This window comes from Astatotilapia calliptera, chromosome 7 (genome assembly GCF_964374335.1).
Source record: "Astatotilapia calliptera chromosome 7, fAstCal68.1, whole genome shotgun sequence".
Classification (NCBI taxonomy): domain Eukaryota; kingdom Metazoa; phylum Chordata; class Actinopteri; order Cichliformes; family Cichlidae; genus Astatotilapia; species Astatotilapia calliptera.
In genome coordinates, this window is record NC_137428.1 from 56937583 (window position 1) to 56961768 (window position 24186).

The following is a 24186-nucleotide window of genomic DNA, read 5'->3' on the forward strand; positions in this document are numbered from 1 at the left end:
TTCTGTTATCTGCCCTCGGCACAAAATGATCTGCGGTGCCCACACCCACACCCGTGTCACACGCAGCCGATCTTGTAATTCTTGTTCTTGTTATGCTAATTTCAACTGCTTTGTACTGTTCATGGCAGTGTGTGTTTCACAATTTGTATCTATAACCTCGAACAGATACTGAATATGTCAGGATACAGCTGTAAATTTTAAAAAACTTAATAAATAGCTCAGGTAATTTTATTAAGATTGCACACTTCATTATACATAGATTCAGTGTGCTAAAACGTGAGATAAAAACATAAATCTAAGTAGCTTTTGCAATGTCTTAGGACAATGGCAAACATTTACCAGATCTCCACCTGACAGGTCTGACTGGGTTATAAACAGTGAGCAGGTCAGAGATCTACTGGAAATCCAAACCACTGGGAGCTTTTTGTCACCTCAGAGTAGCTGCCTGTATTGCCTAGCTGACGGTTAAAAAGATGACAAATAATATCAGTATATCTTCCTCCAGTTTTTAGCATTTCCATGCTTACATGACAGTCAAAGCCCTATTAAGGCTAAGAGAGGTGTTTAGAGTTATCTAATGTTAGAAATGCACAGAGATTTTGAGCTGAAGAGCATTAAAAATGAACATTTTTGGAGATACAAACAACCCTCGCCATATTTTGTTGATTTTTTTTTTCACCTCCAAAATAAGCAGTAAGTATAAAGCCACAGATGCCATAAAGTGTGTCAGGGTGTTGGGTTAGTGCTAAAGTGCATGTAACCACAGTGAGCCTACTTTAACTTTCTTCTATCTCACTGTCACTTTTCTCAATCTGTTTTAATAATGGATGAAAATAAATACATAAATAGTGGCATTATTTACAATTTAAGTGATAAGTCAAAAAAAAGTAAAGAAATGTTCCAATAAAATATCACCACCTGAAATGACGTACCTTTCCACTTTTCATAAAACCTACAGCATATATGTGACTAAGTCGAATCCATAGCTCGTTTAACTAGAGTGCGAAAGAGGAGCTATTGAAGTGATTACAGGAAATTTGTCTCCTGGATTCAGAGCTGGCAGAAGTTTCACATGTTCAGGATGTTTTGGTGACTAATGGTTGCAGATGTGAATATGATTTAGTTTTGCCCCAGTGCTGTGGGTAAACAGTGGATGATTTGTCTTATGCTGGGAAATACACCTGATGTTTCCCCACTTGAGATGTCAAAGATAAAACAGCAGCTTAAAAAAACAAAATGCAATACTGTAATACTGTAATAACAGTAACCTGCTAGTTTTCTTACAATTAGAAGTATTTGTGAGGTTAGGATCCTTGTTTTGCTCTGAGGTTTCAAAGGACACTGTAAACAAAGGTGATGTGCTTCCGTTGCAATGACATTTTGCATTTGTTAAACTGACTTGTGACCTTTTATAAGATCCACATCCCCCTCATAGGTGTTAGGCTAAAAAAAAATTATCAGCCTAGACATCCTCCTGTCTGGCACCTTTTTTTATATGTGCTGTAGATAAAATAAATTTCTGCCGATCCTTTTACGTACAGCACACAGCGCGATCGGTCGAATGTAATGTTCATTGGATTCTTTACAAACACGGACCGGTGATAACATTTAACCCCAAACCTTACTACTCCCACAGAGGAGCACATAATGACTCACAAAGAACAACAAGAGCCGCCTTAAGAGAGTGTTGAAATTCTAGGCCATGGTACTGTACAGCAGCTCTTACTCATTTGTGGAACATAACAGTTCAGTTATTGGCTCTGCGTTCATTCATCTAAATTAAATTAAATTACACTAAATGACATTGCTGTACGCAATACCCAAGTGTTTGATCAGTTGTGTATAAACAGGAAACATGTTTCCAAATTGTAAGTGATGTTAAAATCCAGTTGTGAAATCCCATCTCATCCTGCTCGCTATGACACAGACTCTTTCTCGTTACTGCATCTCCCCCTGTGGGAGTTCCTACTGTTCCCCACAGAGCAAAAACTGCTGGAGGTGATTCATGACGCCTGTCCCCAACCAATGGGGGGAATGAGTTAGCAGGTATTTACTGTATGTGAACCTGAAAAACAAGCTTGGAAATACCTCATCTTACTGGGGCTTTGTTTATTGCCCCGCCCTCTACCCTCCAAATCTGTTCAAACATACACAGTCTTTCCAAACATTTCCATTCCTACACATTTTTGGTCCAGCTTTAGCAACAATGATCTGAACTTACTTCAAACCCAGATCAGAAAACACAAAAGATCAACTGCTGACGCAACTTATCTCCCATTACTCTGGTAATCAGACACTCCGTGGGTTAAACATCTCCTCTTGCAAACCAATGCACTCGTGTGCACACAAACCACAGTTTCTGTAAAGCTTACTTTCCGTTTCTCTTCAGGAAGCTCTCACATTGTTCAGCAGCCTTCAGCTGTCTTTTTGATGCAAATGAACTGTTTGAACTGCGCCTTGCCCGTTGCCATGTACCTCTACTTTCCAGACCAGTGGAAAAATATGTGTAATTGTAAATGTCATCTGTCTATATCTCCCATGTAGTGTCATACTCCCTCAAGACACTTTCAGTTGGAGATTAGAGACGGTTCAGAAGTTAAGAGAAGTATTTTAATGTTTGCTGAAATGACACCGGGTTCAAACCACACAGTGACAATCTCAAGGAAAGGTATGTACTCTCGCCATTGTTAAATACTTTATAGGAATATTGTATGAACTTTATAATTAAATTATTCATAATTAAATTAATTTTCTGATCTTTTCTTTCCAGGGATTGAAAGGAATTGCTGTTTACTTTACAGACAACAGTATCCCAGAATTGAAAAGGTGTGCCGCGTTTCACAGTCGAGACCAAAGGATCAAAAACAGACAAAATCTCCCTGCATCAGGACCTATTTAAAATTTTGCTTCAAGGTAAGAACTGCTTACAAGTCTTTTTCAAACTAGTCGCTGACTGTTTTAGTGACTAACTTGCTTTTATGTGATGTTTGACTTAGAGATAGATTATAAAACCTCAAAGTATTATTTGAGTAAAACAAGAACATTGTGGATTTTGAATATTTTTTCTCTAAAACATCAGATATCATGTAACAGCAAATAAATGCTGTGTACTAAACTAGAAGCTCGCTTTACACAGACAGGTGTAACCGGACTTTTCCAGCAGCCAATGACTTTCATTTAAAGCTATGAGAACATTGAGCTGCTTTCAGGCTGTGGTTGACGCCTCCTGGAAAATAAGCAAATTAGACTGTTAAAATGCTGCCACACAGCAAACATTGGGGAATAAATGCTGGTTGTCTTCAGCGGATGACGGTGTGTTTTTAATCAGGATCGGACGAGGATGGAGCAAAGGGACACAACAGGGGATCCTAATGCAGACGGGACTGAAGTCAGACTCAGGGAGCTGACATCAAAGTGGTTCATAGAGACTCAGGTGCCACTCATGGTCAGCAACGGACTCCTTCCAGCTTGGTTCCTGGGCTTCATCACAAGACGGTAAGGATTCATAAAAGGAAAAAAATGGAAATAGCAAACTGAGAAATAATCATTTTTTACACCCAGTTTTTTTTTCTAAAACCAAATCATATCCTCTAAGCTGCTAAAGCCACATTTTAAAAAAAAATTTCTTTACATATAATTTAAAACATATAATATAGTAATGTAAAAAGACACGAGGCTTTTTGTTCATGTATTTATTTTTAGTTTTGGTCATATTGTGAAAATGTATCCAAAAAAATAAAAATAAAAATAAACCTTTCCTCTGATGGAAAGTGTCCACTTTGTAATACACCCACTGGCACCTACTGGCCTTTCCTCCAGCACACACCCACATTCAGTGCACACTTACGTGATTGGCAGTGGCAAGTTTATGGAAAGGGACTGTAACGAAATAGAATTTCCACGGTGCAGCACACAATCCACCTCGCTATGCCCATAATCTACCAGGCTGTTGCTGTAAATGTTCTCCAAATGTCTTTGAAACACTTTTTAAAGTTAGGAGTTGGAGAATTTAACACTGTTGTTGGTCTGTCTACAGGGATGCTGAAGAAATTCTTAAAGAAAGGGAGCTCGGCTGTTTCCTGATCCGTCTTAGTGAAAAGGCCATCGGGTACATCCTGTCCTATAGGTGAGTGGTGGTTTAGTCTAAAGAACACTAAAGTAGGAGTTGTGTAGTGTTGTTGTGCTGCTGAAGGTAAACTGCTTTGTTTTACAGAAATTATGACTTATGTATATATAAAGTGTCTTAAAGATAATGTGTGTCAAATCGATCAAATCTATCTATTTTCTAACCCCACTTCTAAACTTTTGTTTGGTGGCTTATTTTATTGGAGGATATTCATGTTTCAAAAGTCAGAAAGTCGTGTGAATATATGTTATTTTAGTTTGCTCCAACTATAAAATGTGTCAATGCTTAACAAACTTTTTGTTGTTGTTGTTGTTGTTGCAGAGGCAGGGATCGTTGTCGACACTTTGTGATAAACCAGAATGAAATGGGGCAGTTTGTAGTCTATGGAGACACCGAGGTACACGACACAGTGCCCAGTCTGGTAGATTACTACAAAACAAGCCCCATTGAACCATATGGAGAGTACCTGACAAATTCGTGTTTTGAGGTGAGACAAAACTCTTCTTTTGAGTTCTTTTTTTAAATGCCAAAGGTGAAAGATAGAGGTCCAAGTGATGTTTTGTTCTTTCAGGCCCTGGATGAAGACCTATATGATGTTATCCAGATTAGCCCCAAAGAAAAACCTGTTGCCGCTGTCAGCGCTGTGAAGAACAGGCAACGAAAACAGATAAACTCGAGTTTAGATGAGCAGCCTAAACGGCCACCAAAGGGCAACAGGGCGCACGAGGTGAATACAGTCAATAAATTATAGAGCTGCTGTCCAAACTAATGTGCTGAAAATAGTTCCATTGTTTATTTCACCTCACTGACTTTTAGAAACTTGTTTTGTAAAACAGGAAGGTCCGCCGTTGCCCCGAAGGAGCAGGCACCTCGATAGTGCCACCATCAACGAGCATGAGGGGGTTTTGTATGCCCAACTCAGGAAGCAGTCGCCAAGGGTTACACCCAGAGACCAACACATGCATCAGGACAGTTTACCCAGACCTAATTCGAGTTCGACTTCCAAGGATCAAATCAATGGCAGATGTAGTCCTCCGTCACATCCAGAATCCGTTTACTCGGAGCTCAGCATCCTAGACAGCAAAAGCAGGTCTCTGCCACTCCTGGACAGCAGTTCTGACGGGGAGCAGTCTTACAGACTGAACGCACCTCCCGACACCCCTCCGAGACTTTCCCCCAGGCCAGTCAGACAAGGTAACGGCAGCAGCTCCCAGTCAGAGAGGACAGATTTGGGCAGCAGACCAAGCAGCAGCCACAGCCTGGACTACTTGAGTGATAATGCAGTTTATCACCTGGCTGGCAGGCCCGGGAGCCCACACACTACGTCCTTTGACACTAGATTGTCAATACCAGAGGAGCGCACAGATTCTGTGTATGCCGAGGTCCCCGGCGAAGCCCCCGCTGACTTCACATATGAGCCGATTCGCGGCCACAAGGAACCAATCAACCCTAAAGCCAGCAGCAACACTTACGAGCCTCTGGAGGACATGAGACGCAAACAGACCAACTCGTCCTGGGGATTTAAGGTTTGTAATGTTTTCAAAGCACTTTAATTAAAAGAAATAATTCTTTTGTGTGTCATACTTGTATTATAATGAATTTATTTACCTCTTACAGAACGACAAATGGAAGTGGCTCTTCCCTGAGAACAAGAAGAAATGGTAAAGAGGCTACTTTACAGCGTACTGAGGAAAACGTTTACTTGTTTTGATGATTTCACACTACTACTACATAATACACTCTGGAAAACCACTGTTATGTATTAACGATTTAATGAGAACTTATGTATGGTTTTTTTAACGTATTTATTTAAAAATATAACGATACGTGTGTAGTTTCCTTTCCACGAACAGGTTTTTACATGTGGTAAAAACTGTGTTACGTGTATGTCATATTAAAAGCAATCTACTGTATAAGAGGCTCTAAGATCATTATTATGCCATTACTGTTATTAGAATATTACTAAATAATTACTTTCGGGGTGATCATTAGGGTGGGGAAAATGTACAGCAGTGCCCTACGCAGGTTTCAGGGGCCCCAATGAAAGTATGACTGTAAAGGGGGAAAAACCTGCTGTTCAGTCCACAGCATGTGATTCACCTTGAACTGCAGCTTATGTTGAGGAGAACTGTTTTCATCTACTTCTCATCAGTGCACACAAACCTGGGCGTATATGCTACACTTTCCTGTCAACATGTATCCTGTAGATGCATATATGTATGCAGATATGTCTACGGGCTGTAGGTAACGGAGAAGAGGATAACTGTGAAGAAATGGGGATGTGCGGTTTAGAGCTGCTGTGGAGCGATGACAGCATTTCCACGTGTGGAGCTCGAGATGCAAATAATAAATAAAAATAAATCAGGATACAACAACGTACAACTATTATCACTGCTATGAAAATGCTTCCACCTTTAGCTTGCCTTGGCCATGTAATGCACTCTGATTATGGTTTTCCATCGCTCACTCAAAGAGCATTCCCTGAAAACACTAAATCATGTTGTCACAGAAAATTACCATATGTGGAAATTCATCTCATGGCACCGTGTTTACAGTTGATCTTTAAAAATGTTACATGCTGCTTCCGTCAGTTTTGCACATTCACAGGAAACTTTATTTGCATACAGTTTTCAAACGTCTGTTTGTGACACCAACGGGGAAGTGGGTTAAAGGTTTATTAACTTCTATCATTTGCTTTTACTTTTTTAATTATACTTTTACTGGGGCCAGTAAAAGTACAATAAAGGGAATACTTAGTGTATATCTTTCATGGTTATCCTCTGAAGCAGTAAAAAGAAAAAAAAAGGGGGAGAAAAGTAGAGCTATTGTGTCGTTTCATGTAGGACAGTGTGACAGATGTTAGGAAATAAGCAGTTCCTGGTTTAAGTCAGGCAGTGCAGACTAGGATATGCTAAAGCTCTTGATAATCAAACATTCAGCTTGGCAGATCATTAACTTTGTGGCATTTCTGTCGCCTTCTGTTTCACAATTGAGATCTACATGATAAAGCGTCACTGGAAAACATGGGGTAATGATTTTAAAAACTTATCAAAGACAAGAGTCATAACTGCCTGACTGTATTTCTGCACATCTGAAAGCACACTGACATAACAAAATGTGTAAGGTTGACAGCGATTAAGCAGTACATTCTTACAATTATATAAATAACTACTTTATGTAGCATTAAGAAACACTTAAGGGTAACTGATGTGTTTGACAGGCATTGCATATTACACCGTTACTAACAGCACAGTGTATTATTGTGTTTAAAGCTCGTGAAATTGTTGAAGCTTGAAGGCTTATTGTTGATCGTATATTAAATGTAAATTGCATTTAAGGTCTACCTATTAGTGTGAGAGCTTTCACCCACATGTCATTAGTGTCTTTATCTCGACAACGTTTTCTCAGTTGCCATAAAGAATATTCGAAACAATCGCAAACACACAGCTTACTCACTTAACGCTGTCACTGATTATTTGTTATGGTTTATGTACACTTTTGAATGTATATTTGGCTCAAGTGAAGTGTTTGAAATTGTTCACAAGTTATTTCATTTTTAAAGAAAAGCGAGAAATCTTCACCGCTATGCTGTCGAAGCAAAGCGAGAGAGTTTAAATCAGATCAAATTGAGCTCTCAAGCAGCGAAACCAGCGTGGGTTTCACACCCTGTTGGGCCGCTCTCACCCTCAGAAACAGTTGCTTAAAGTAATGGCTGTTTTACAGCATCATAATCACACTGCAGCAGAAAGTGGCTCTGCCGAGATCATAACTAACAGATGTTCCCTGTGACACCCGTCATTAATGAAGCTCTGCAATCAGCACTCTACTGCCCTGAATATTTGATGCTGTCCTCATAAATGAATCTTCAGATAAGACACTGAAGAATTAACTAGCTGCTCTGGTGATTGCTTATTAAACTGAACACAACAGCTGAACAGATTTTAACTGTCAGTTAAAATAAGGCCCTCAGTTTCCCTCTCTTCATTTTTCAGAGTACAGTTGAGGAGAATTCATTCCATTTACTGCTGCACTTGTGTTTTATCCAGATGAGGTGTTGCACATAAACATGGAGTTTGCTCAGATGCACCATGCATACCTTTTCTGCCTGTTGTCTGGGCCTGTGGTGGCATAGGAGCTCACAACACTTTACAGTTTGTGTTACCAATACCAAAATGCTTTCCGCAAAACACACAACATCAAACGGTATCTCTGCGTGTGACTTTTCTGTATTTGAGCACCTCAGCACTTGGCCAAGGCTGTCTTTCAACTTGTCAAGACCATTTTGCAATCATTGCACTTGCCAAAAAGAAAGAAAAATCAGATTTAAGCCTCAGCCGACCCAATCTCCTTAGTGACTGTGAAGGTCTGCATGTATGGCTATACCTATCAACCAATTCTGCAGTACGACTCATGAGAACTACCGAGCTAAACATCAAATCTAAAACACAATACACCATGTGTAACTGATGCAAATCTGTATCCTCCAGCCAAGAAACCACCACATGTTAATCATCAACCAACATAGCCAAAACCATTTCCTCCAGCTTTCTGCTGAAGTTAGCCGAATGTGCAGGATGTTCAGAGGCTGGTGAACGCGAGGCAGCTCTGTCTTAATAATCACATCCTCCCTAAAAATGTATTATAGCTCACATGAGAGGCTAAGCTGAAGCACATGCTTCCTAATTTTTAATGTGCAAACATCTTCATATTTTGTTATGAGTAAATTACAAGTGCATTAAGTCAGAGCACACTGGAAAACAACATTTATTCAAAGGAAGACAAATACAAGACATTACATGAAGTCCTATAAAATACATATCCAAAACATGGCAGTAACTGACATCTTGTGTAAATGGCAGATGATGAAAGCTACCACAAAGAGTTTGGATGACAAAGCCCTTCATCTAACTGGAGAACAGTACAACATGACTGTCATTATATTCAAGCAAAGTACAAGCACAATAACAACATAAATACTTAATTTATTGCATAGCTATAGAATATCCCCTAATCCTGCTGCTGTGCTTCAAGTTTTATCTGTAGCTCTATAAATACTGGATGTCTCTGGAGGTGCCACTGCAGAAAGACTTCACAGGGAATCATGTGCAATGTAGTTTCAATGATAATGGTTTTGAAAGTGTTCCTGAGACCAAGCAATGATATTCATTGCTGATATGTCTGGTTTTAACACAGTGTGCCGTTCAGTATTGGTTTTTAGTTTTGTCCTTGCATAGAGAGACATCTCTTTGAGAAGACAACATCTTCTCTGAACTTTTGATTAGATTATGTAGTACAATTAATAGCTAATGCATTTCTCCGAGTTGCTCTTTTTCATTATACCCGGTCACATTACTATTTAACTATGATACTTTGTAGCTGTGATAATTTTTTTGTGTTAGTCAGCTTTTCATTTTTCTAGCCCTTCTTCTTGTTTTTAGCATCAAATTCAAACATTTGATATGCTGCCTTTTCATGGTTTCAAAACAATTACAGGGTTTAGAAAATTTGCTATCATCAGAATCCATCTTCTCAAGTTCCGACTGCAGTAAAGGTCAGAGAGGGACGATGGATAGTGACAGACAACCACTGTGCTGTGATCAGGACATGGCTCAGGTAAAGTCTTGAGGTCCAGCCAACTTAGAAGCTGTCCATCCAACCCTCTCAGATTCTTATATGAAAGGTACTGAAAAAATAATAAAGTTGATTATTAGAAAAGTAACAATTACTGTGCATGAAACATTTTTATCCTTTACTCAACCTGAGAAATAAGATTCTTCATTTTTAAAATGTCATTTGCGAGAGTGTCCTGGCCAAGACAGACAAGATAACAGTTTAATCAACAGTGGTGACACAGACATTAATAGACACATAATTAAACACAATGTAAAATACACAAAATAAGTTTAAGCATATACATAAGATTCAATTCAATTCAGGCTTAGTTATTTTAGCAGCAAATCACAACAACAAATAAGATAAAGACCTTAAAGTATTCTGGAGAAAGCCCTGACATTCAAACAATCTCCCTTGGCACTTGGTGACAGTGGAAAGGAAAAACTCCCTTTTAACGGGAAGAAACCTCCAGCAGAATAAGGCTCAGTAAGGGGCAGCAATCTGCTGTGATCAGCTGGGGAGGGGTGATTATTCAAAACTGTTTAGGAGTGAGAAGGATTTCAAATTCAATTCTGTATTTAACAAAGAGCCAGTGAAGAGAAGCCAATATGGAATAAATGTGATCTCTCTGGCTCTTGTTCCTGTTTCTACATTTGCTGCAGAATTTGGATAAACTGAAGGCTTTTTATAGAAGTTTTAGAGCAGCATGATTAAATTACAGCAGTAATGAATACATGAACTGGTTTTTCATCATTTCTCTGTAAAGGGATAGTTCTAATTTTGGAGATACTGCACAAATAAAAGAAAGCAGTCATATCCTTTTCCTGGTACTGTTTTTGACCCAGCGTTTTGAGTTTATTTTGGATTCATGATTCTTTCTTTTGCATGATGAAGATTGTTTTAAGTTCAAGTTTTGTACAGTTTAGTCTTGAGTTTAGTTCCTTTATTGCCTCTAAGGTTTATTTGTATTTTTGGTTTCTTGTCTGTGCCTTTAGTCTTTGTCTCATCCCTCTTGTCTTGTGTTTATTTATCCGTTTCCCCGGTTATGTCTCTGTTTATTCTCTCTGTCATGTTTGTTTTCGCTCTGTTCCCCTCTGCCTCCGTCGCTCTCTCTCTCTCTCTCATCTCTAGCTCCCTGGCTCGCTCTGTCTTTCAGCTCTTTCATGTATGTCTGCTGTGTGAGCTATTTTTTTCCCACGTCAAGTTGTGTACCTTAGCCTGCGCCTTAATGAGTTTCCTGTCTTATTTTGATGGCCCTTGTCTCATGTGCTTGTGTTTAGTTTTGCTTCCTGTTTCTGTGTCTTATTTGTTTCAGCTATGTTTCCTTGCTGTCTCCGCTCTCTAATCACCTGTGTATTCATTGTGTCAGTTCCCTGTTGTCCCTTGCCGGAACGCAAGTTCATTTCCCTCCTTGCTCCATGCTCCATGCACAGTTTAGGTTGTTGTTAGTCTGAGTCTCATTTTGCCTTTTGTTTTGCGTTTTTGTTTGATTTTCACCCAGCCTAAATTAACGGCTCACTTTTTGTTAAGCCCAGTCCTGTCTATAAACGTCTGCAGTTCAGTCCTCTGTTCAAAGCGCAGTCTGCGCCAGCAGATCATGACAATCCTGGTCAAGGCAGGGCAGGGATAGCTCAGTAGGTAGCGTGGTGGCCCCATGATCGGAAGGTCGGGGGTTCGATTCCCCTGAACAGCTACCCTGCGGTACCCCTGAGCAAGGTACCGTCCCTACACACTGCTCCCCGGGCGCCCAATGGCTGCCCACTGCTTCACTGAGTGAATGGGTTAAATGCAGAGAGGGATTTTCTCCACGGGGACCAATAAAGTATACACTTTCTTCTTCAAACAATGGCTCCAATATTCATCACAGTGTTACTTGAGGCCAAAGTAATGCCATCCAGAATAAGTACCTGATTAGGCACAATGTTTGTGAGATTTCTAGGGCCAATTATAATCACCTCAATTTTGATTGAAATCCAGGCCTTCTTCTTTTTACAACGTGTCTGCATGACATGGTTTAAGTAATGACATGCCACCCAGTTGTTTTATTTTAACCTAACAAACATGTCTTTGGACTGTGGGAGGAATCCAGAGTCCAATTCTGTTTTTCATTTATCAATGTTGTTGCAATAACATGAATTTATTTACCTTAAAAAATCCGGGGCCCTGGATATCATATTTTCAAAGTCAGCAAAAGAAAGTTTGTGGTCTCCGTCCAAATCTGCCTCCTCAATGGTTTTCTCACACACCAGCTCAACTTCTTCAGGAGTCAGCTCCTCCTTTGTCAGCTTATTCAGAGTCTTTTCCAGGTCCTCTTTGCACAGGTAATTATCCACATTGAAATCTATCAGCAACAGAAGTTAGAATTAGAACATTTTAATTAATGAAGTTCTATAACGTACTGATGCTTTGAAATGTTACCGTATATTTTAAAGGCATATATGGCCTTGAGTTCTCTAGGAGCCATTTCACTCAGGACTGAAAACATGTCCACAAACTCATTGAAGCTAAGATTTCCCATCCCGTCCTCTGAGAATGACTCCACGATCCTGTTGCGGAATGGATTTTCCTGGAGAGAAAACATGATTGTGTTTAACTGCAGAATTTTGTTTACATCTAAACATAAAAATCACTCATCAAAAAAGCCCTACACATTTGCAATGGCAAACATAAGATATTTTAATAAGAAAACGATTTTCTAAAGCTTTAGAGCACCCCAATTTTTCTAGTTATTTATTGCAATTCAGATCGTTCAAGTCCAATGAATAGTTTGAGATTAGGAATCTGGAATCTGGAGAACTGGTGCCAGAGGAACAACCTCCTTCTAAACGTCAGTAAGACAAAGGAGCTGATAGTGGACTTCAGCACTAAGCAGGAGAGGAACTACCAGACCCCCGTCATCAACGAGTGCCCAGTGGAGAGAGTGGACAGCTTCAAATACCTCGGAGTTCACATCACGCAGGACCTGTCATGGTCCTGCCACATCAACACCGTGGTGAAAAAGGCCCGACAGCGTCTCTACCACCTCAGATGCTTGAGAGACTTCCAACTGCCCTCCAAGGTGCTCAGGAACTTTTACTCGTGCACCATAGAGAGCATCCTGGCGGGAAACATCTTAACCTGGTTCGGGAACAGCACCATGCAGGACAGACGAGCTCTACAGAGGGTTGTGCGGTCAGCTGAGCGCACCATCCGCTCCGAGCTCCCTGACCTGCACTCAATCTACAGCAGGCGGTGCTGGACCAAGGCCAGGAAGATCGTGAAGGACCTCAGCCATCCCAACAACAGACTGTTCTCTCTGTTGAGGTCAGGAAAGCGATTCCGCTCCCTGAAGACCAACACAGAGAGACTGAGGAGGAGCTTCTTCCTGCAGGCGATACGGTCTCTCAATCACACCACCACACAGTACTGACCCACACATATGGTTCTTACACACACACTGGACTTTCTGGACTTTGTTTTTGCACAACACTGGTCACTATATTCTTCATTTCCAGTTAATACTTGTACAGCTGCTGTTATTGTGTATATATTTATTTATATTTAGATTTCTTCATACATTCTTATATAGTTCTATATTGTGTATTGTGTATTTTGTTGTACAGTTATTTTATTTTCAACTTTAATTTATATATTTTATCTTATTCTTCCCAGTTAAATTTACCCTTCATTCTAATTTGTGTTGTACAGTTATTTCATTTTTAACCTTAATTTATATTTTATTCCTTCCTAGCTAAATTTACCCTTTTTAATTTTTCATATTTATTTCCTATCTTATTCATAGCCTTTCCTTTTTTTGTTTTCTTTAGGTCACGAGCAGTTGTCCAAGCATTTCACTACATATCGTACTGTGTATGACTGTGTACGTGACAAATAAAATTTGAATTTGAATTTGAATTTGAATAGCTTGAAATGGTACAAAGGCAAGTGGTGAACAGCAAGAGGTAGAAAAAAAAGGTAAGGTAACTCATAACTGAAAAATAATGTATGTTTCAGAATTATACAAAAAGTCCTTTTTAAGGGAACACAAAATGGGTTAACAAAAATGACGAGAAAAAAGGCAATTAACAGTAAAAGAGGGTTGATGACACTTAAAAATGTAGGTCTTTCTACAGAGAAATTACAAAGAAAGTCAAGGTGTCAGTAAGTAGAGTTTTCTCCACCATCAAAAGGCACTCAGAAACTGGAGCAAAATCTGACAGGAAGAGGTCTGGCAGACCCAAACCCACAACTAAATCAGAGGACAACAGCTTCCGTGATAGGTGGCTCACACGACAACATATAGTAAGCAAGCCTCAGTTTCAACTGTGAAGAGAAGACTTCGAGCTGCAGGTTTGACAGGACGAGTTGCAACATGAAAGCCATTGCTAAGATGTCAGTATAAGACAAAGAGGCTTGCCTGGGCCAATGAAACACAGCCATTATGGAGTGATGAATCAAAATTTGATGTCGATTGCCTAATGTGAAGAGGAACATTATTCCAAAGCTTTGGAGCCACAATAAAGAACACTCGGTCTCCTCTCAGTTTCAGCCGTGATTTGGGGACTGAGAGCAACAGCTCCTCAGCTGACTGGAGCAAACGAGTGGGGACATAGGGCTTCAGCAAATCAGACAAATATGCAGGTGCCAGATCATTAAAGGATTTAAAAATCAAGAAAAGGACTTTAAAGTGAATCCTAAATTCAATTGGAAGCCAGTGCAGGGAGGCCAGAACCGGAGTAATGTGCTCTGAGTAATCAACTGTAAAATATGGAGGAGGAAGTGCGATGGTCTGGGGCTGTTTTGCTGGATCCAGGGTCAGTGACTTGTACAGAGTGAGACGCACCCTGAACCAATACGACTACCACAGCATTCTGCAGCGCCATGGAATACCTTCTGGTATGCGCCTAGTTGGTCAAGGTTTCAACCTACAGCAAGATAATGACCGAAAACACAAGTCTGGGCTATGCCAGAACTACATAAGGAAAAAGAACAAGGTAAGCTTAAAAACATGGAGTGGCCAGCACAGTCTAAAGACTTAAATCCCATTGAGCTGGTTTGTGATGAACCGGACAGAACAGTGAAAGCAAAGCAACCCACAAGTGCCACACATTTATGGGAACATCTGCAACAGATATGGGGAAGAACTTTCTGAAGAATATTTGACTTCTATTGTAGAAAGAATGGCACGAGTGTGTTCAGCTGTTATATCTGCCAAAGGTGGCAAAAGTTTAGAATACATTCTGGTCTATAAACTGATTGATTGATGATTTCCTTTTTAACTTCAATTGCTTATTTTTTAAAATGCTTTCATTTCAGAGTGCAATGAAACATTACACTGCATAAATTTCAATAAAAAACTGGAAAAATTGTGGTGTTCTAAAACTTTTGACTGGTAGTGCATATTCACGATATTCAAGACAATGCTATTAAATCAGAGTTTGTAGTTCAGTGAGTCCAAATAAGAAAGTGTTATTGCCCAGGGTAAAGTTTGAGGTCAGCTAAATAGAAATATATAAAATAGGATGACAAATTTATAGTCATGAAGTTGTAGAGGACCAATTGTGTCTTTAGTCTTCTCCATCTTTTTTCTGCTATTCTTATAACCCAGCCTTATTGTGACAGTTTTACAGACAAGGCCCAATCTGTCACGGCTGGCGGAGGGAGCCGTGTGGTGTGGAGGAAAAGGAGGACCCAAGATGCAGCAAACTGATGATGCGAGTGATGTTTTATTTACAAAGGGGGTGGTGACAAAAACAGGCAACGAGGTATGAGTACTTTACAAACGGAAACCTAAACTGGGAGAAACTAAGTGACAAACCTGAGACCATACCAAAGGGGTGCGGGGCAGAGAGACGCAGAGACAGGACCACCATAGACCGCAGAGGTAGACGGATGAATGCAGACGAGCCGACAACAGGCAGGAGAACACACAGGGCTTAAATACACACCAGTAATCAGGGGATGAGGGACAGGAGGGCAACACAGCTGGGAGAAATCAGAACTGACGGGACAGGGGAAATGTAAACTGAACACACTCACATCAGACAGAGACCTTCACAATAAAACAGGAAACTCAGACACGGGGAACCAAACAAGACACAGATCTAAACAGACAGCTTCACAAACAGATGGGGTGACACCATAGACAGACAGATCCAGACGCAGACTCAGAGGCAGACCGAATATAACACAGAACTAAAACAATCATCATCATGAAAATGATAACAAACTAAAAGCGCTGGGTCACCGACCCAGGACCATGACACAATCATGCTGAGAGGAAGGGTGCATCGTGAGTCTCTGTGGTAATACTCTGCGGGGAATAGGGGCTTCATGTTAAAGGGTATGGCATTCATGCTTGTTTCAGAGAAAAGCTGAGGTAAATGTGGCTGAGATGTCACAGTGTGCAAAATGGCATTTGAAATTTATTTTTGATTTACTTTTAGAATCAGTCAGAGCAATTCACGGCACATAAACTTTCAAAAGCTCACACAATGTAGTGGAGTACAGCCAGACGGGCAGTGTTAACAATCAGTTCTACACACACAAGCATACTGCTCACATTGACAAAACAGAGCTTTAAAACAGCGGTGGGGGGTTTACCTTTAATTCTGGCATGTTGACTATTAAGGCTAATGGGATTTTACAATCAGGTTCATTGGTGTAGTCCATTGGTACAAGATGTGGAGCCAGCTCATGGTATCTGCCATGCAGCCTAGGAAAAGAAAATAGACCTTTGACTTTTAAGTCAATACTTTCAGGGCATATCTGAGTATTCATCAACAGGGACGCTAGTCTTTGAGAACAAACTTACTACAATTAAACTAGATAAACCTGTCAAAGTGACTGAGTTTCACTGGTAGACTGCTAGGAACAAGTGAGGTTTACTGAAACAAGTAAACCTGTTTAAATTTAACTGTTTTTTCATATATGTCACATACTTCCTCTAATAAAAATGAACAATATATCTTCTTTTCCAAATTGCATTTTGTTTTCTGAATACTTTTGTGCAATGTCAATAAAGTTAAATCCAAAGAAAGAAGTGTTTTTTAGCACCCTATTGTGACCTCTATTTAGTATCCAGCACTACTAGCTTTGGTCAAATTGATGTCAATGAGGAGAACCAAGTACACAAAGAATTCTCAAATGCCTTATTTTGTTTATTTTGTTGTAAAAATAAATGCAAATTAGTAAAGAATTTCTTGCTAAAAAAAGAAAAGAAAAAATCTAATCTAACATCTAGAACAAACCACAGCCAAAAGAGAGTGAAATGCAAAGGTACAGTAAGTGCTCACTTCTGTTAACGAAAAAAGTGAGTCATTTGTGCCTGTCATCAAGTGGATAAGCAACAACAGGAGAGAAATTAAGCCGTCCAGTGAGTCGTGACAACTAGTGTTATCATATTTATTTGATTTAGTTTTTTTAATGTATAAGCAGAAATGTGACACCCTTTTTGAATGGCTCTGAAAACGATACGGCAGTCAAAAGGTCAACGTGAATTTCAAAAGGTTTACCTAACATACTACAGCTACAGCTAACGGACAGAACCTTCTAGATCGTCACTAACAAACACCTGCATGTAACAGCACTGTTTACAAATCAGAAATCCACATACTTTTCCATTCATTGACTAAATGGTATATTTGCCTGTATTTCATACTTTAAAGAGACCAACATTCGACCTTTGTTGGATAGTGAATGAAGGAGGGAATGGAGCCATTACACTATAAATAGCAGCACTGTGCTACACTATGCAGATTTATATGCATTTTGTATATGAAATAAATCATAATCCACATTATGTTTACTGAGTGAAACATCTGTATATCCATTGTATGTCTGTTCTAGCTGCTCAGATGTCAAGCTGCATGTATTTCAGCAAATCTCTGAATCTTGTTCTAGGTCTGTTACCATGATTCAAACCAAAATATTACAACGAAATGAAGTGAAAACTTACAATATAGTGAAAGCTTTTAATGTTAACAAATATACATATATAATTGGGGTCATACGTCACTGCACATAAGTTACCATTAACACTCAGTTGGAAACAATTTTATGACATAAAACAACACAACGGCACACACAAATATATGCATGCCATTTGGTAAGTTACTGGTGTCTCTAGGCCAAAACTCAGCTTTTGATTTACTGTAAATCAGCAAATCAGAAGCAAACAGCCCAACCAACTCCAGGAATACCAAGGTAATGTTGGTCATGTATGCTAGCTGTAGTGTAGTGATCTATTTTATACAAAGCGATGTAATGAAAGAATGGATGAAAAAACTTAACATACAGTATTAATTGCCAAATCCTGACCCAGTTAAAGCACACATAGTCCAAAGAGCAAAGAAATACCCCAGGAAAATAAAAGAAAGGCTTATAACAACATATTTGCATCTTCTTATGGTCAGTGTAAGTGGTGAATTTATATGGTTTAAATGAAAGACAGTGCAACATATATCTGCGAGTGATTTTTCAGAATAAAAAGGAAAAAAAATCAAAGTCTTACCGCAGAATTTCTTTCCGAGTAAAAAACGTGCAATCCTGCAATGAGAGAAAAACAGCATGTGAAAAAACAAATACTTTGAATTGAAGGTTTTATAGCACTGAACATGATGACAAATCCTTTAAGGTGCAATCGGAATTTGCATAAAATGCTCACAATGACACATCTGTGAAGAATCATTACTGTAAAACACTGAGCGGGGTGTCTGGTTTCTCCTAAACGATGATGCGTTTAAGTACATGAGAACATAATCTGCTGTTGTCTGACATGCATGTGCTGGCACACGCATTATCCAACGGCTCTACCGGGGGCACCTCAGTTTACATTTGTCTTTTGTATGAATTCTGTCTGAGCTACTCCCCTGGGTGTTAGAGTGCAGTCAGATGAGCTCAAGGGACTGCACCTTTTGCTTTCACCGATACACCTACTAAAGTCAACCTTACCTGCTATGCTCCGTAACACGAGATAACAATGTGCTGACACTTAGAAATGCCATTACAGTCATGCTTAAGTTATAGCTGTTGGGTTCTAGATTCCCCGTTGAATGAAGCACGCTGATGCAGTATCCAATGATCTATTTGAGCCGAAGAAAGATATAAATTCAAGTGATACTCTAGAGATAACAACTGTTAGACAAACAGAAACGGTACTCTAGGAGTAGTTGAAGTAACCAGAGAAGCTCTTGAGAAACTGTGTCCTGAGAGTAGAGTTTCACGGCACATCATCGCTGGCTTTGGCATCAATTATTAAGCCCACAGCGAATCACATGATAAACCTGTGCATATGAGGATGTCTTTCTCTCTGGGAAAACCTGGATTTTTGTTACAGGGAACAAAAGGTCAGATCTTCTTAGATGATCAGTTTACATGATATCCTCCAGTTTGGAATGAAATCAAGACCTTTTGCTATCTGCTTATCAATATTTAAATAAAAATGTGGCCATAGCTGACGACACTATAGTAGGAAATTGTTTTTTGTCTGTCATAAATGAAATTGATGGGGGGACTAGGACCAACGAAACACCCTAGAGATGGTAATAATCAATATTTATAAAGTGACTTTCCCTCTTTTCAATATCTGAGAAAATAAAAAGATAAATAAAATGATGATTTGTGTTAGTCTAACAACAGGAGTGCAATAATCACACACAAAAAAAAAAACATGTTTAATTTTTACTTCACTTAGCCTTCAAAGTTTTCCAGTGATGTGTTTATTGGCTGCACATAATTAAGACATTAAAACATTATTCACTTGAATGAATTGCTTGACATCCAGATTCCAAACACAGGTATGGACACAAGCTTACCTGATAAGCATCAAGCTGCTCGTCGGTAAATATCGTTTGTTTATTACCCATCTTGATCAAGTAATTTGTTGCTTGTACACATTCACAGCACTGAATGTCCAAAGCCCTTTCTCAATGAAAGGCATTTAGAAGGTCCGCAGAGACAAAGTCTCCGCACAAGATGAATTTATATCGTTGCAAACTCCTATCAAAGGGTATTGGTGTCCTTCCAGACGATGTCCTCCACGACTGCAAAAGTAGATGAAGTGCGTCAAGAATCTTAGTAATAAAGATTTTCGTTTAAGTCGGAGCCAGTGGATGTTGTCTGCTGACCCCAAGGAGTGCAAAGTGATCTGTTTCCCCTCCTTAAGTACCCAGATGGTGTCCACCGGAGTCCAGACAAACCAATGGGACCGGAGCTAAGAAATGAATAAATAAAAAGGCCTACTTGTGAACTAGAAACTGCTAGCAACAGGAATGATGTAACCTCACCTTGGGGCCACTTAATTACACACTAATTAAACATCTTTTTTCTTCTTCTATCTTACACAATATTGCGAACAGACTATTACTGATATCACTGATAAGATGCAATCTGTGCTTTAAACCAGTCCGCTATTGCTAAATTGTAAAATTTGGGCACTTTTTTTGCTCGTTTTTAAAAAAAAAAAAACATATACATTGTTAACCTGCAGTATGCACAGTAAATACAATGATAAAAGTTATCTTACAGGTGACTATGCCAATGATATTTAATATTACAATATGTCCACCTCAGATTTAATACAGTACAAGCCCAATATTATATTTATATGTATAGTAATTACGAGAAGAAAAACTTGTTTTTTTTTGGCTCCGCTGCTAATTACCATTTGGTACAATGCATAACTATTCTGCTATATACGATATAGTAGTAGCATACCACAAATGCAGAAACCCCAGCATAGTTATTATCGACGGCACAGTAGCAAGACGACAACTTTTAATTGACCCGAGAACCTGTTGCACAGAAGCGGCATCTAATATATGTGCATTTCTTATTTATATATTTAATTAAGCAGGTGTGCAGCTTCTTTCAGCAGCCTGCACCGCAGATGATCGCCTCCCCCATCCCTCTGCCGGCTGCGGAGACTGAGGTCCGTCTCATCCACCTGCGTGCTATTTACAGCACGGCAGTACAGTGAGCGTATCCTGACTGCACACCAGGACAGATGATAATTTCACATTCACCCCACAGAGCCACTACCTCTCCTAACCACCACACTGGTTAAAAGTGTCGCTCTTTACCGGGTTAGGCAGCTTTGAAGGTAGCAAAGTTGCCCAGGATGGACTCCAAGCGAGAGAAGGACCAAGGTAAGTTGTGATGGGTAGCTTGTTGCTACGTTGCTTTGCTAGCCACTAGCTGCTTATGCTAGGTAGCTGTGCTTCCAGCTACAACATAACCCCTTTTTGTTTGTTACACAACATTTTGCTTATATCATCTCATGACAAAATAAATAAATAAAACAGACGGGGAACGTTTTTAATTATATTCAAGAACCCACCCACTTTCATCCGGCTGAATCATCCTCATGATTTAATTCACGCAGCCGCTGTCTCACGAATATAGCTAACATGGGCTAACAAAGTCCCTTTAATGCCTCTGCTAACAAGTTGTAACGTTATTGCTGGCAGACTGTGCGGTAATCTAAACATCGTGACCTTTCTTTCTGCAGGTGCAGTGCAAAACATTAGTCCCTGCTTACACCCAATCCATTCTCTGTCATATTTAAGGATATAAATCCATGTCTGTCAGTGCTCATTTAGTTTTTAAATAAGTAAATAAAAATTGTGCTGCATATCTGAAAATATAATAAGAGGATCACCAAGAAAATAACAGAGCCCTACATCAGCATCATTATCATCATCATCTCTGGTCAACCGTGATTTCCTTTTACCTCTCTTAATAAGAGCTGGCTGACACTGCCTCAGGGAATCAAGCCAAATATAACTCCCTGGGTTTCTTTTATTTATGCATACAACTGGCGAGATAATACCACCCAGCAGCACATCTGTTTGTGACCCTATCCTCAAGAGGACATCCCAGCGTGCAGCCAGATATGAAATTCAGAAACTGCTTGTCTGAATTTTTTTTTGTCCCCTATTAGAGATGATTGCCTGGATTATTTGCTTATACTGTAAGCAGAACAGACACTGTGCTTCTAGCGTTTTCTTTTGCTGTGCTGACTCACGAACAATGACAGAGTGGGTGCATGCAAATAGAAAAATAAATATGCTTTGCTCTGCTGAAGTCTTGTGACTCGTATTCTTTCAGATGCAGACCATGAAAAGATAACTGCCGTGCTGCTCAAGTCACGTACCGGGGAATTTGATCTGGAGTCGATATTGTTTCTCAAATTAAGAAATCTCGGTAAGATGGAAATAATATATTAGCATTTCATTCTGCAAAATTTGCATTTCATTTATGATTTAAATTGTGTCTTGTAGGTATACATGATCTTGGATGCACTGGGGAATGTATAAACCTGGAGAGACTGGACCTCTCTGGAAATAATATCACAAATTTGGCTCCTTTAGCATCTTTACGGCTTCTTTCAGTCCTCAATTTGTCTAACAACAGGGTCTCCAATTTAGGTACAATTTTAGAAGAAAAAGATTATTTATTTCTTGCATTATTAAGATGATTACTGTCATGAAAAGGCTTTAAAATTTCTCATAAATTGGTCACTGCTTTTGTATTTCCAGAGCCCCTGCGCACTTGTGACGTTTTACAGAACTTAAATGTGGCTGGTAATATTATATCCAGGTAAGACTAAATAACCACTGAATGTCTTTTTTTTTCCTGCAGGTGATTAAAAATGTGAATATGTCACAAGCGGCTGTGTTACTGACATAAAAGCAGAAAAGCTTTATGCATAAGTTACTATGTTGTTAGGCATTTTAAGAGCATGTCTGTTTTGCTTTTCAACAGTATTGAGAACCTACACTGCCTTGTTTCTTTGAGAAAGCTAGAAAATATACGTCTGAAAGACAACACATATAATTACACTAATCCAGGTAATTTTGGTGACTTTGAACATATTCCAGTGGATGGAAATTCTCGATTAATGAACTCATGTTAAGTTTCTTTATGGCAGTGTGCAGAAACTCTTCATATAGAGTGGTAGTTCTCGAGATGTTCCCCAATATCAAAGTCCTGGATGGTAAGTTTTTTTTCCCCATTCTTTGGACATTTAACTGCTCAACATTAACTTGTAAGAGTTTCGTGTTTTAATGAATTAATCTGCTTAAATTGCAGGTGAAAGAGTTGTTGGGCGTGGAAGCGATCTGTATCAGTTATGCAAGGACATTGATGATACCATAAAAGGTATATTTTAATGAACTTGTTGTCACACTTTGTTTACTGGATTAATTTGGTGATTGTGGCACCGCTGACAGTTGTGATGCATTTGTGTTTGCCTCTGCTTGTATAATATACCGAGACTGATATTTACTTTTTTTGAATGATGATCAGCTGGTCTGTACAAGAATGGACAGCTTGTTGAACATTCTGATTGCAAGCCATGGGTGGAAGATAGTTACTGGGAGATAAAGAGATCTAATAATGCCATTATTGAAGAAGCCTATAAGCAATTTAATGGTAAGAGAATATCTGCAGACCTGTTCCTAGATATCTAGCTGGTTGCTAACAGTGTTAGATGCATAGTGCATTCCTTGACTTTTTATGTATTTTTCTTTGTACAGATGTTCTTCATGAATGCAGACTCCTCAACAACAGAGCCACTCATGTGATTTCACAAACTGAAAGATCCATGAGCCTGAAGAAGCAACCAAAACAATATGCCATCTGAGCCGGCCTATTTCGAACACATTTGTAGGCAACATTTATCAACTTCTCTGCTTGTGTGATATACCATGGCTAATGTACTGTAGATTTTTGCAGATTAACCACTCTGTATCGAAATGCTTGACATTTACCATTGCCTGACACACGTGCGCTGTCTTGCAGTGTGTGGCATTTGCTGACCTTGTACTCATCCTATGCATTGGGTATTGGACAAAACATGTAGGTGGTGTGAAAACCTTTACCCGTACCGACAGCCCTCAGTTTGGTTCAAAGATGTCTTTTACTTGCACAGTGTGCATTTTGTACCATATTGTAGCCTCCATTTATGCTGAGAGCTGTTTTATGCTGCTTACGATTTTCTATTGGTTCTCAGTAATTTATAGCTTTTTTCCATTTTGCATTGCTGGAGAATTCGGGAAGTTATTGTGTCCCATGCTGTGTGCTTTCTTTGCAAGTTCAATTTCTGCAAAAAGAAAAAGGTGATTTAATGATTGCTTCAGCTGTTTCTACTTGTTTTATACCATAAAGTTTATTATATGTGCAATCAAAATGTGTAAAATACAGTGCGTATGAAGCTTTAATGGTGTACCCCCGCTTTTATTTTTACTAATATATCTGTATATATTATACAAAACATGTGTGTGATATGTATACAACTCATACATATATTCATACAGACCCATGTTTGCTCACTCTGAACCAATGAACATGATTTTAAAACATAAAGCAGAAGGTTATAGCCTGCAGAAGTTGTTCCTCGGCGTGTTAGAAGCGGTCCACTGGCGCCACCTGCAGGCGGTAATAGTGTTGCAACGCTAAGCACCTGC

General features: G+C 39.3%; 3 protein-coding genes across 5 annotated transcripts; 2 read left to right on the top strand and 1 right to left on the bottom strand.

Annotated features, from left to right (window-relative positions):
* Positions 1 to 554: 554 nt before the first annotated feature.
* LOC113026759 (uncharacterized) lies at positions 555 to 6039 on the top strand. Of its 2 annotated transcripts, XM_080303925.1 has the most exons (9): positions 555 to 693; positions 2545 to 2668; positions 2771 to 2913; positions 3329 to 3495; positions 4037 to 4126; positions 4448 to 4613; positions 4698 to 4853; positions 4963 to 5652; positions 5744 to 6039. In XM_080303925.1, the coding sequence occupies exons 2-9, from the start codon at positions 2614 to 2616 to the stop codon at positions 5789 to 5791; spliced, it is 1515 nt and encodes a 504-aa protein (XP_080160051.1). In that variant the 5' UTR covers positions 555 to 693; positions 2545 to 2613; the 3' UTR covers positions 5792 to 6039. The 2 variants fall into 2 exon arrangements, with proteins under 2 accessions (XP_080160051.1, XP_026031661.1); XM_026175876.2 differs by lacking the exon at positions 555 to 693 and having other exon boundaries at positions 2193 to 2668.
* Positions 6040 to 8872: 2833 nt separating this feature from the next.
* On the bottom strand, positions 8873 to 20352 carry cib2 (calcium and integrin binding family member 2). 2 transcript variants are annotated; one of them, XM_026175882.2, is made up of 6 exons: positions 19534 to 20352; positions 18231 to 18265; positions 16322 to 16433; positions 12158 to 12305; positions 11885 to 12080; positions 8873 to 9809 (listed from the first exon to the last, which is right to left on the bottom strand). In XM_026175882.2, the coding sequence occupies exons 1-6, from the start codon at positions 19582 to 19584 to the stop codon at positions 9788 to 9790; spliced, it is 564 nt and encodes a 187-aa protein (XP_026031667.1). In that variant the 5' UTR covers positions 19585 to 20352; the 3' UTR covers positions 8873 to 9787. The 2 variants fall into 2 exon arrangements, with proteins under 2 accessions (XP_026031667.1, XP_080160054.1); XM_080303928.1 differs by lacking the exon at positions 19534 to 20352 and adding an exon at positions 18384 to 19441.
* Positions 20353 to 20610: 258 nt separating this feature from the next.
* Positions 20611 to 23940, top strand: lrrc61 (leucine rich repeat containing 61). The gene is made up of 9 exons (XM_026175879.2): positions 20611 to 20865; positions 21827 to 21922; positions 22000 to 22146; positions 22258 to 22318; positions 22484 to 22569; positions 22650 to 22715; positions 22811 to 22879; positions 23027 to 23152; positions 23257 to 23940. The coding sequence occupies exons 1-9, from the start codon at positions 20838 to 20840 to the stop codon at positions 23361 to 23363; spliced, it is 786 nt and encodes a 261-aa protein (XP_026031664.2). The 5' UTR covers positions 20611 to 20837; the 3' UTR covers positions 23364 to 23940.
* The last annotated feature ends 246 nt before the right edge of the window (positions 23941 to 24186 follow it).

Bases quoted from the DNA above. Each gene is read 5' to 3' on its own strand.
- LOC113026759 (XM_080303925.1), top strand. From the start codon at position 2,614: ATGTTTGCTGAAATGACACCGGGTTCAAACCACACAGTGACAATCTCA. The intron at 4,127-4,447 runs GTGAGTGGTGGT...TTGTTGTTGCAG, and splicing joins GGGTACATCCTGTCCTATAG to AGGCAGGGATCGTTGTCGAC. The intron at 4,854-4,962 runs GTGAATACAGTC...TTTGTAAAACAG, and splicing joins AGGGCAACAGGGCGCACGAG to GAAGGTCCGCCGTTGCCCCG.
- cib2 (XM_026175882.2), bottom strand. From the start codon at position 19,584: ATGGGTAATAAACAAACGATATTTACCGACGAGCAGCTTGATGCTTAT. The intron at 16,434-18,230 runs GTAAGACTTTGA...TTCTTTTCCTAG, and splicing joins ACTCGGAAAGAAATTCTGCG to GCTGCATGGCAGATACCATG. The intron at 9,810-11,884 runs GTAAATAAATTC...TTATTTTTTCAG, and splicing joins AGGGCCCCGGATTTTTTAAG to TACCTTTCATATAAGAATCT.
- lrrc61 (XM_026175879.2), top strand. From the start codon at position 20,838: ATGGACTCCAAGCGAGAGAAGGACCAAG. The intron at 22,716-22,810 runs GTAAGTTTTTTT...CTTAAATTGCAG, and splicing joins CAATATCAAAGTCCTGGATG to GTGAAAGAGTTGTTGGGCGT. The intron at 23,153-23,256 runs GTAAGAGAATAT...TTCTTTGTACAG, and splicing joins AGCCTATAAGCAATTTAATG to ATGTTCTTCATGAATGCAGA.